Source organism: Siphateles boraxobius, unplaced genomic scaffold (genome assembly GCF_051911475.1).
Source record: "Siphateles boraxobius isolate OS27281-9 unplaced genomic scaffold, OSU_SipBor_1 11, whole genome shotgun sequence".
Lineage (NCBI taxonomy): Eukaryota > Metazoa > Chordata > Actinopteri > Cypriniformes > Leuciscidae > Siphateles > Siphateles boraxobius.
In genome coordinates this window covers 3,655,394-3,667,420 of record NW_027508711.1, presented here as the reverse complement: position 1 = coordinate 3,667,420, position 12,027 = coordinate 3,655,394, and the positions used below count along the sequence as shown (strand labels likewise).

The 12,027-nt window shown below is 38.6% G+C and overlaps 2 protein-coding genes and 1 pseudogene across 2 annotated transcripts; all 3 read right to left on the bottom strand.

Moving 5' to 3' along the window:
• Nucleotides 1–411: 411 nt before the first annotated feature.
• On the bottom strand, nucleotides 412–2,715 carry f2rl1.2 (coagulation factor II (thrombin) receptor-like 1, tandem duplicate 2). Its single transcript, XM_077194222.1, has 2 exons — nucleotides 2,441–2,715; nucleotides 412–2,337 (listed from the first exon to the last, which is right to left on the bottom strand). The coding sequence occupies exons 1-2, from the start codon at nucleotides 2,508–2,510 to the stop codon at nucleotides 1,247–1,249; spliced, it is 1,161 nt and encodes a 386-aa protein (XP_077050337.1). The 5' UTR covers nucleotides 2,511–2,715; the 3' UTR covers nucleotides 412–1,246.
• A 1,215-nt stretch (nucleotides 2,716–3,930) lies between these two features.
• f2rl1.1 (coagulation factor II (thrombin) receptor-like 1, tandem duplicate 1) lies at nucleotides 3,931–6,499 on the bottom strand. Its single transcript, XM_077194223.1, has 2 exons — nucleotides 6,312–6,499; nucleotides 3,931–5,793 (listed from the first exon to the last, which is right to left on the bottom strand). The coding sequence occupies exons 1-2, from the start codon at nucleotides 6,376–6,378 to the stop codon at nucleotides 4,727–4,729; spliced, it is 1,134 nt and encodes a 377-aa protein (XP_077050338.1). The 5' UTR covers nucleotides 6,379–6,499; the 3' UTR covers nucleotides 3,931–4,726.
• A 1,051-nt stretch (nucleotides 6,500–7,550) lies between these two features.
• Nucleotides 7,551–8,818, bottom strand: LOC143698708 (proteinase-activated receptor 1 pseudogene; annotated as a pseudogene).
• Between the last annotated feature and the right edge of the window lie 3,209 nt (nucleotides 8,819–12,027).

Genomic DNA, 12,027 nt, shown 5'->3' with positions numbered 1-12,027 from the left:
CCAAATGAACATTAACATTTATAGCCTCAAAGATTTCATGCCAATAAACCTATTTGAATCTTGATATCATCATGAAGTCTTAGGTCACATGGTTGGCTAGTTTCATAGATTGCGATGATAACAGTGTGTGTCATAGTTTCTAACAACGACATATGACTCACCCACTCTTAAAAAATCTGGTTCCACGAAGAACCTTTAACATCAATGAAACCTTTACGCTCTTTATAGTGGAAAAGGTTCTTTAGAATGTTAAGATGTTCTTTACATCATAAAAAAAGGTTCTTTTAAGTACTGTTTAATAGAAGGCTGTGAAAACGCCCTTTTTGGACCTTTACTTTTAAGAGTGTAGACGTACATAACATCCACATTCAATTATTCATGAAACTAACAATTCAGCAGGAAGCAAAACAGTTTCAAAGGAAACAAAATATTTATTAAAAAGGCATTGTGCCTTGGGGGGTAAAACAGTCACAGCGGTTTTATTAGCTGCATTTTCTGGAAAGACGTATAGTGACATTTGATTAAAACAGAGATTGAGATATATGATAAGATAAAGGATTTGTGCAAAACAACTTGCACAGACGTACACAGAACCAATCTCTAGAATTCCAATACAGAAATAAGAAAGGTTTGTTGCCAGAGATACAGCTGTTTTGTTTTAAACTATGCTTGAATTTAGGAACACATAATTTAAACCTGCATGACACGCAGTAGAGCGGCTGACCTAATTATGTATATAATACAGTGAGGTATAAGAAAAAAAATAGTCATTGTGACTAACTGGCAAACATGGTTGCTAATCAGGTATTAACAACAGAAAAAAATCTGCCTAATGACTAAGTTAAAACATACTTAAATTATACAGCAGAGCATTTAACCGTTCACAGGCTGACAAATTTACATTAAATATAATTTTGCCAGGCCCATCTGAACAATATCAAATTGTAACAACAGAACGACCTGGCTCAGACGCTTCTATTCAAGTTTTACGAAAATGCTTCGGCTTCATGGCCCTGAGCTTTAGACTGAATGTTGCAGTCATGTGATGAAGAAACAGGTTGTTTTGTTCAAAATCTTCACGGCTCCTTAAGCTGTGGGTTTACGAAGGTCTGACAGCTGAAACTAAATATCTTCACATACACCTTCATGTGATCTCGGACAGTTTATTCAGTGAAGAACACGAGATCCACGGTGTCAACGCTCAATACGTAAACTCCTGTCTATCATGGTCCATGTCGACCCGCTCTCAGCAGGTGCTGCTCTCCGTGGGGCCTGTGCTGGAAGTGTACGTGTTGTTCTTTTTCGAGTACTTCATGGAGCTGAACGACACCCTCATCCTGTCCACCGTACGACTGCTGCGGCACAGCAGCGTGTTCTTGACGTGCTCCCTGAACTCGTCCGAGACGTAATAGTAGATGAAAGGGTCCAAGCAGCTGTTGAGGCTGGCCAGGCACAGCGTGGTGATGTAGAAGCCATAGCTGTTATTGGCCCAGCTTTTTTCCTGGACAGAGTAGTGAACCACCAGCATCACATTACTGGGGATGAAGCAGACCAGGAACGTTATGAGCACCGTGACAATGAGGACCACGGCTCGTTGGCGGGTTTTTCCGGCACTGCCCTCAATTGCAGAGTTCCCAAGTGAACGAAGGAGAAGAACGTAAGCAGCTATGATGACCAACATTGGAATGAAGAACACAAGACCTGCCATCACCATGAAATAATAATAAGGCAGCCGAATGTCCAGGAACATGTTTTCCGTCTGATAGTTCTTCTGACTGACAAAGTTGATGTCATGGCAGGTGGTGATGTTGAGTTCTGTGGCTTCAAATGTTTGATTGTAGAGGTACAAAGGTGTAGTGCTGACCCCTATGAAGATCCAGATACACACAGATACGATGATTGCAAACTTGTTGTTTTTCCTGTGCTGGGAGAGAGGGTAAGCGCAGACCCAGTACCGCTGGACGCTTAGACAAGTGATGAAGAGGATGGAGCAGTACATGTTGCCGTAGAAGAAACCCACCAACACTTTGCACATCCCCTCCCCATAAGTCCAGTTATTTCCTTTTAAATGATAAGCGATCTTGAGAGGCGTCCAAATAACAAACATCATGTCAGCCAGTGCCAGGTTGCCCATGTAAATGGCAGAAGGGTGAACTTTCTTTGACCTGAACAGTAAGACCCATATCGCCATCGCGTTGCTTGGCAACCCCAATGCAAAAACAATTATGTAAATAATTGGCAGGAAGACGGTTGTGAGGCCGCTCTGTAGTGTATCTTTAACGACCTGGTCAATCTCTGAACCGTGCACGACTATAAGAGCTCGCCCTTTGCTTTTATCTGAAACAAAACAAATTGATTCATATTACAATTAGTGAATTACAAACAAAAGTACATCAGAAAAACAAGTAAATGAAAATACGGACGAATTAAAGCTACTCACCTGTCTGTGCCGACACAAAAATCACAAACGCGGAAAAAAACAAGATCCGGTGACTCGCGGAGACAGCCATTCCCTGTTTTTCAAACTTTTCTTTATTTCTCAAACTGAATAACAGCCTGTCTCTTGAAGCGGGTTTATGAGATCTATTGTCCTCTCCGAGAAATGTTTTTAGTCGACCTGAAACAAGGAAGGACACACCTTAACCCTCAGAGCGAGGACTCAACACGCGTCGAGTGTCCACCTGCATGACGTCACACGCTTGACGCATTCCAGTCAGATCGCGCGTGAGTTTCGAGTTTTGATCGAAATCAACCACATGAGCTGCGCGTGGGAAGAGAGAGAGAGAGAGAGAGAGAGAGAGAGAGAGAGAGAGAGAGAGAGAGAGAGACGATTGTGTTCAGGGTCATATGAAACTAGTAATTTTTCAGTAAAGTGTATTTACGTGGCATTTTTTTGTTAGATAGCAACATTCTTAATGTTATTTCAAAATTCAAGATTAGCATCTGTAGGTTAGTCTTATTTTGTCCATTCCTCACAAGAAAGAGGGGCAGAATAAACAATACAATTCAAATAGGCCTACATGAAAATAAGAGTATAAACAATAGGGGCAATACACAATAACAATAATTAAAAATAAATTAAATTGATAATAAACAATACAGTAAGTATATAGTTAGTCAATACACAATAGTCAATAGGCTACACATAATGATAATCTTTATTTGATCAAAATGACATTACAAACTTGCATTGTTATTGTTAACTCCTAAACTATAAAGTAAAACAATTAAATTTAAATAAAGCTGAAATAAAATAAAATATAAATATTAAAAGAAAAACAATCTTAGAAATGTTTTCTTGTCAACTAATTGAAGCCTAATACAGCCTACTGAAACTGAAATAAAAAATAAATAGAATTAAAAAACTGATAAAAATACTAAGAAAAGTTATGAAAACTAAAATAACACTGAACACAACTAAAAACTTGTCAAATATATTAATCTTCAGATACACATTTGCATATGGTATATACAGTATAAGACATACACTACGATGTACTGAGATTAATTTTAAAAATAAATTGGCTACCTCTTTGATAAAGTTGCACAACTGATATATAAACCTATGATTTCATCAAGATCACAGAGGATTTTTGTTTTAAGTTTTATAATTTTAGGTAATTATTCTTAAATATATGTTTTTTTAACCACTCCATCAAATAAAATCTTTAAATGGTTTATTTTAAAATAATGTCTTGCCTCATAATTTCTTTTTTGTTCCTCCATATCTTGCTTTTTCTCTGTCAAAAATAAGTGAAGGGTAAATTGGAAAAAGGACAAATGAGCTTGTGTGAACTGATGTATGTTTCAAACAACTGCAAATCGATTTTTATGATTTAACTGGTCATATAAAAAGTTGCTCCATGGACTTTGGCCATTTTCTACCTGCTTTCTGTCTAGTTAAGAGGACAAGACAGACACACACACATGGAACAAGGAAAGACACATTTATTGATAAATACAGATACAATTCTTAAAAAAAATAAAAAAAACATAAACTCATATAACAACATTAATCCAGATGTGCTTTGAAACCAAGTGGGGCCATGAGTGTGCAAAGAAACAAAAATATCTAAAAGAAGACGTGTACAAGATTGAATGATGCTGCCATTTCAGCATTCAGTGCTTTAGAACAAATCTGGATGAGGTTATATCTTGCTGGTCATACATTCGCACGTCACAGAACACATTTACATTCTTTCAGAGCTCCTTCAACACACATTTAGACAGGAATAAATTCAAAATGGTTTCTGTAACAGGTGCTCCAAATCTATTACAGCACCAAGTTATTTAGTCAGCTTCTAGTGAACTTTCACAGAATTGGATTAAAGGTCATCAGAAGTTTCTGAGAAATCCCACTAACACAGAGAGACTTAAGGCAACCTGTATCTAGTGACACAATGGCAAACAATGATAACAATGTGTCGACATTTCCATGGTGACGATGTTGTCAATCAGGAGGACAATTTGGAATTCCAAGAAGTGCTGGTATGAAACCCCTATGGGATTTTTACATATGGGCGAGATTTCATGAAATAAGATGTTTACTTGTTTCTTGAATTACATGTGAAATGTCAACTATAACTTGGTGCCCGTTTCAGAAACTTGTCCCTCCAGCCCTTACAACATTTTATAATAAAATAACAAGAGCTAATACAGTTTTCAAGCGGTATTGTAGAGCATATCATAAATTTATAAAACAGTTTATGGTTTTCATACATCATTCTTAGTATGAAGTACTCTGCGTGTTTTCAGTGTCTGACTTGTAGGTACTATTTTTCTTTGAATACTTCAATGCGCTGAAGGAAACTCGCATCCTCTGCGCGGTGCGCTCGCTGCGACAAAGAAACATGTTTCTGACATGTTCTCTAAACTCATCTGAGATGAAATAATACACAAACGGGTCGACGCAGCTGTTCAGGCTGGCCAGGCATAGCGTGGTGATGTAGAAGCCGTAACCACTGTCCTGTACTCCCAAATAGAGCAGGGAGTAATGCACCAGAACCATGATGTTACTGGGGGTGAAACACACCAGGAACATCACCAGCACCGTGACGATGAGGATGACAGCCTTCCTCCGCTTCTGAACTATGTTAGCATCTGTCATCGAGCTCTTCAAGGCACGCAGCATCAGCACATACGCCACTATATTTACTATGCAGGGAACTACAAATCCCACAACTCCCATAGTCAGGAAGTAGATAGAAGGGTATAGTGATTGGCTAGGACGAGTGACATCATGGCAGGTGACAATATCAAGGTTGGTGACCTTCACGGTCTGGTCATAAAGATAAAGAGGCACCGTAATAACCCACACAACCAGCCACACACACACAGACACACCTGCCGCCAATTTGTTGTTCCTTTTCTGCTGGGAAAGAGGATGTACTATGGCCCAATACCTCTGGACACTAATACACGCAATGAAAGCAGTTGAACAATACATGTTCCCATAGAAAAAGCCCACCAGCACTTTGCACATGGCTTCTCCGTAGATCCAGTTATTCCCGTTAAAATGGTACGCGATCTTAAGAGGAATCCAGATTACGAACAACAAGTCCGACAGTGCAAGGTTGGCCATGAAAATGGATGAGGGATGTTTCTTCTTCGTCCTAAAGAGAAACACCCAGATGGCCAAAGCATTGGCTGGCAAGCCCACACTGAAGACAATGATGTACACCACTGGGAAGAAGATCTGGGTGAGCTTGCTGTTCAGTACACCAACAGCAGTGGACGTCACCGATACACCTTCCTTAGTTTCATCACCAGTAAAGCCTCTGTCCACGTCAGAATCTAGATAGATAGATAGATAGATAGATAGATAGATAGATAGATAGATTTACTCCACATGCATCACTTCAGAGCTTAAATGATTCATACCAAACACAAAGATGCATCATGGTCTGCATGCATCAGCATGTAAGCTACATTATGAAATCTGTCTGCTGTAAAGGAACAAATGTCTGTATAGTGATCCCTGCTATTATTACTCATAGCAAAGGCTAAACATAGCAGAAGAAAACATGCATTAAAAACGTTTTGTTCCACATATACTTTGTAAGCAGGTTTAAACAATGTGAAATCAAACTTATCATACCTAAAATTATCTTAATAAATATGTAGGCTATATACTTTTTAAAAAGAAGTGTATTCTTTTTAGACAAATCAGAAAGTAAATCTCATAACTCTCTACATTTGTAACTTGTAGAAGTGTTTCTCAGTAGGAAATAAACAAATAAAACGTTTTCATATATGAAAGTATTGAGTTGAGACACGTTTCGTTAAATTTACACAAGAAAACAAATTCTTACTTTGACTTGACAGGTTCACGCTGATTAACAGAAGCATGGCGTAAATCCCGGTCAATGGGTGAGCCATTATCCGGCGGAATTGACTGAAAAGAATGTAATTAGCTGAGCTTGACTCTTGAATGTAAACAGAATCAGCTCTTTATAGACAGGTGCGGAGCTCCGTTCAGCAAAGTCATGTGACCTTGCCTGGGATACGCCCTTCAGAGCGACGCATTTACACAGGTATTTCATGTGGACAGTTTTAAATATGTTGCCTATATATTTCCTCAGTTACATGCTGCAAATAGCCTACATAACTTAAATGCACCTGACATTTCCAAAACAAAATGCGCTCTGACTTTCTATGAGTTAACCATTCCGCTGTATCATTGTGAAGCGTCAGTTTTTCTCCTCACAGCTCGCTCGCCAGAATTCTTTAAGAATATGACGTAACAGTTCAAAGACTCGTAAGAATTTATATAGTATCAGTAAAGATATAAGTAGAACAGTGATGACTGTCTATTAAGGTAGGGTAAGCGAATTCCTTAAAAACAAAAACCTATCAATTGATAGGCTTAATTGTTATTGTACTTACTGCTGTCAAATAGTTTCTATCACCCACGTTAACAACGGTCAACATTGTTTCTGCAAATTTGCCATACAGCTGTTTTTGTCTCTACGCATACCATTTAATTAATTTAGTAGATAGCCTATCATCTTCAAAATGTATAAGAACCTTTTGAACATAATTAACGATGGACTAGTTGTATATTTTGGTTACCTAATTTAGACGGCATTAAAACAGCATGCAGAATGTAGTCTGCTAGGTGTATGCTTTGGATAGACATATGGATAAACAGCGCCACCTAGAGGATTGCTTAATCACAGCGTCTGTGTGTCATGTAAAAAAATAATCGATCAAATGTTAGTTAGTTTTTATTCATTATTATAGATAGATAGATAGATATCTTCAATTGACACAGCATTTTATATTATAAATATGTATGTAGTTGTAGTTAAAGATTAGAATACATTAATCTATACATGCATCTCATGCAGAGCCACTGAATACATACACTTCATATATTTATTAATACTGGCAAATTAATACATTGTGAATAAATTTGTATGATTGAATACATTTGTTAAATGCAGAGCTCACTTCTGATGATGATAATGTTGATATTATATCATGATTAATTTAATGCTTAAATACAGCTTTTATTTTAATTGTTATTGTTCTTTATGAAGATTTTTTTTAACATTCATTTTTCTATATTTTGACAATTTAAACTTTTCAAAATGTGATTTTTGTTTTAAATGTCAAAGTGTCTATTTTCATTGAATTATTATTGTTATTATTATTATTATTCAGATTTCCACAATCATGTGTTTGCTCTTTCTGCCTGCCTACATCTCAAAACAGAGTAGATTTTCTGTCTGTACTGAGACGAGCCATAATAGTACAGTAGAGGGTCCAGGAAAACACTTGAGCTCCCCAAACACACAGCCAACAGGTAAGCTGGATAGGTATCCACTCCTCTGTTTCCTCCAGTAGCTAAACGAACACAGTGATACAACAGGATGCCATTGGATGGTCCAAAACACACCACAAACTCCATCAGCACGGCAGTAGCCATAATCACGGCTCTTCTTTCCTTGTCTATGGAAGAAGATGATGTCGTTAAACGAGTTTTGACACTGAGCATATATATGATGGTAGAGTAGCTCACTAAGATGACGACCAGCGGCAGGAAGAAGTAGATGCAGGGGAGGATGGAGAAAAGGTACAAGTAAAACAGCATTGAAAAGTCATTTTTTTGCAGCACATCAAAGCAGGTGACCCCCACCCTGTTGACACTGAACGTTTGTCTCACTGAGAGAAGTGGCACCGTCCCAGCGAGCGCCAGCAGCCAGACCAGCACACATACACACGTGGCTTTCCTTGCACTCCTCCAGGTTAGAGAGGCGATGGGAAGCGCCACAGCCAGCAGTCTGTCCACACTCATGCACATCATCAGCAGTATGGAGCAGTACATGTAGCAGTAGTAAGCAGCAGTGAGCACACGACACGCCACCTCACCGAACACCCAATCTGAAGCGTTCAGTTGGTAGTGGATCTTCAGAGGCAGCAGCAGGGTGAAGAGCAGGTCCACACACGCCAGGTTAGACATGTAGATCACAGATGCATTCTTCGCTCGAATCCTACAGGTGAACGTCACCAAGGCAAAAGCGTTCAGGGGCAAACTAATGAGGATGATGAAGATGTTGAACGAGGGGATGATGCGTGTGACCATCAAGCCTTTGAATAGCAGAACTGCCTCCTCTGGTATACGCAATCTTCCAGTTTGGTTATTGTATGTATCTGCACTTAGATTATTTCTATTAAACTTTGTCACAGGGTTTTGATTCATCTGGTCAACTAAGCCAAACGGAAAAGACTTCATACGGCCAGAATCTGTAACCAAAACACAAACACAATCAATGCTTTAATTGACTGACTTTCGTGCAAAATAAACCCATCTGACAAAAACAGACCTCAGTCTCATAAACAGCTGTTGCACTACATTACCTTATACAGTACATGCATTTAAATTCATCACATCAGCTAGACAAGTCATGACACTCATGAGATATCTGATGTACTTACCATTTAATCCATCAAATGTTTGATTAACTGTAAATGAAAGAAAGTAATTTATGTTCTCCATGATTACAGATGAGCTGAGATTCGAACTCTAAAGTATTTCACAACTTTAACATAAAGATGGATAGACATGGACGTACAGTGTTGTTCTTCACTCATGAGTAATTTGTTCTGAGTGACAATGTAGTGACATCACCAAAGCCTTCGGTCTTGATAGAGCGAGATGAGAAGAACACTGATTGGTTTGGGTGTGTCTGATCTGAAAGTTTATACTAAAAAGATTTTGTTTCTATATGATAAACAATATATATATATTTCACTACCATTACAAAATGGTGCATCTCCAAGAAATAGGGATCAAATTTGTTTAGGAATACAGGAATATTTTAGACCATTACAGTGTTTTACTCGCTTTGTGGAGCAAATTAAAAACTGAAACACTTGACTACACATATTGAAAAGACAGACTGAAAGTAATTAATGATAATGATAATAAATGCTAATGATAAATACTCCATATTAAGCACTTCTGTTAACAAAAAACCACTGGAGAGTTCACAATGCAAGGTCTTGCGGTCTGGCAGCACTCTCCAAATTATACAGTGATGCATGTGGTTAGGACATAAATCTCCACAGAATGTCCAGTAAGAGCTCAAGTGATGATGCCAGTAAAGTGCAGATCTAGAAATGTTTCACTTATCACCGTTTCTTTGAGGATCCATTATTGTGTAAAGGGGTTTGTGGCTTCCTAAAGTGATCTGCACGTTCACAGCCTCTGCATATTAAATATTGAGAAACAGTAGGCCAATTCCGGCCAAAAATGTACCTAGGGCTAATTAACACATGGGTACCTAGTCGACCGTTCTCTGGGATGTGTTTTCATGATAATCGAATGTACCCAGTTTTAACGTTAGTTTTAGTTTAACCACAGATTAGCTTATAACGCTAGTGTATGGGGCATCGAATAAGTAAAAATAAAAATCGCTAGTTAATACCATTAACAAGGCTCAAAATAGCCCCACACTAACATAAACGAGGTAGCATAAACGAGGGTCTCTACCTGCAAACCGAAGCATTGTGAACTTTGTAAGTGTACAGACATTAATAAGAAGATATTTTATAAAGACAGTACACTTCGCGTATAGTCGAACCACGAACGCTGTGCTACGTGCTGGTCGATAGTCACAGTCCAGCTCACGTAGCACGGCATTCGTGGTTCGACTGGTCGAGACTGTTTTCCAAAGATGGCTCCTGCCTATATACGCAAATTTATCCAATTTATCAAATCCAAAGTGGAGTACCAAACTGAGAGACGCGGGTACTTCCATGCGCTTGAATAGTAGGCTACCCGAATATAGTACCTATGCGGGTACTGCTTGAATATTTAAATGGTCAAGGCTTAAAAATTTGCAAATCATCGACTTCCTTGAAGATGCAGCACTGGCCCGATCGGGCAAATGACAGTTCCGGCAACTGGCCCAAGTGTCTTTCACGCTGAATCCCGGGCCATCGGGCAGTCCTTATTTACAAGCCCTGCTGTATAATTATCTTTGAAAACACTCTATAAATATCTTCCCAGGTGGATAGAGCTAAAGAAGGAGAAAGACTTTGAAAGGGACGCTGAAGTCCAGCTTTCTTCTCGACAGGTAAGACAATGTTACGGTCTAAATTACAAGCTTTTTTTTATTGCTTGGTTGTGTAATTCATTATATAGGCAGCATAAAAGAAGAACATATATAGTTAAACTCGATGAAGTGCTATTGGAGGACATGTTGTCATGGCTTCTTGGCATAACGGCTACTGTAGTTGCAACACGCATTTGAAAAAGCGAGGCGCTAGAAAGCACTGCTCGTTTGAATGCAAAATACAAATTTTACCGCAAGATGGGAGAAATTCCTACACACTGTACTTTTAACTTTTTAAGTAAAATATCTTTTATTAGCCATTTTATAAATGGTTTGAATGGTCTTCCAGCCAATCAGAAAGTCATATTGTTATGCCTATAATGAATAACACATTTTTGTTACATTTTAGATTTCCTCCCTGGCAACTATACATAGTTCCACAGGGCAATTAATGTCACGTGACCTCCCCGGAGACACCATCTTTGATGGCATAAGCTGCTGTGTTTACAAAGTTTTACAAACAAATTTCGAATATTTCTTTCTGTTTATAATGTTACGCAAATCATGAAGAGACAAAATGACAGAGATTACAAAGAGACTCTATTAACACAAGACAGAGAGAGGTACAATGCGAAAATTTCATTCATAAATGGTGTGGATGCGTATGCGCTAACGAATTTATAATTTAATTTAATTATATTTAATTATATTTAATTATAATTAAATTATAATTTAATATAATTAAATTATATTTAATTAAATAAGGGCAATCATAACCTATTGCAGTTAATTTTGGAATGTACCGTTGCCGGTCGGCAGGCGTCAATGACTCGCAATACGACATTTTTGTCATTCAAATACACACGATGATCGCGGTGTTTTCCCCCACGCCGACTACCCTCGCCACACCAGACCACGCCCCCAACTATGACTAGTTGCCGACTGTATGTATAGTAACCAAGTAGTATCCTTTTGAACGGTTACTTCGTATTGCGTAGCTATACGCAGTGCGGACGCCATGCAAAACGCTGCACTTATAAGTAGCCTAACTGGACCCTGAGCTCACAGAAAACAAGCCAAGCATATATAATGAACAGACCGGACACCGTCGAGTCTAATATATATATATCTATATCTATATATCTATATAACTATATATATATATATATAGATCCTCGGTACTTGTTGTGTGGGTTGTTGGCGTTCTGTGTATGTATGCAGGGAGTGATTGCAGCTGGAGGACCCTGATTGGTGGATCTACTGATGCACCACATTTAAAAGTGCGGCGCTCACTGAAGATGATCGAGGAGCTCATTCTGGCGTTGGCGTCGTGGTGTGTAAAGTGAGGGTGGGGAGACAGGGGAAAAAGCAAGTGATGAAGAGCAGGGTTCAAGCAGTAAACCGGTGCTTCATTCACCTAGTGGGGTAGATACAGAAGATTTAAAACTCGCTATCCAGTTGAAAC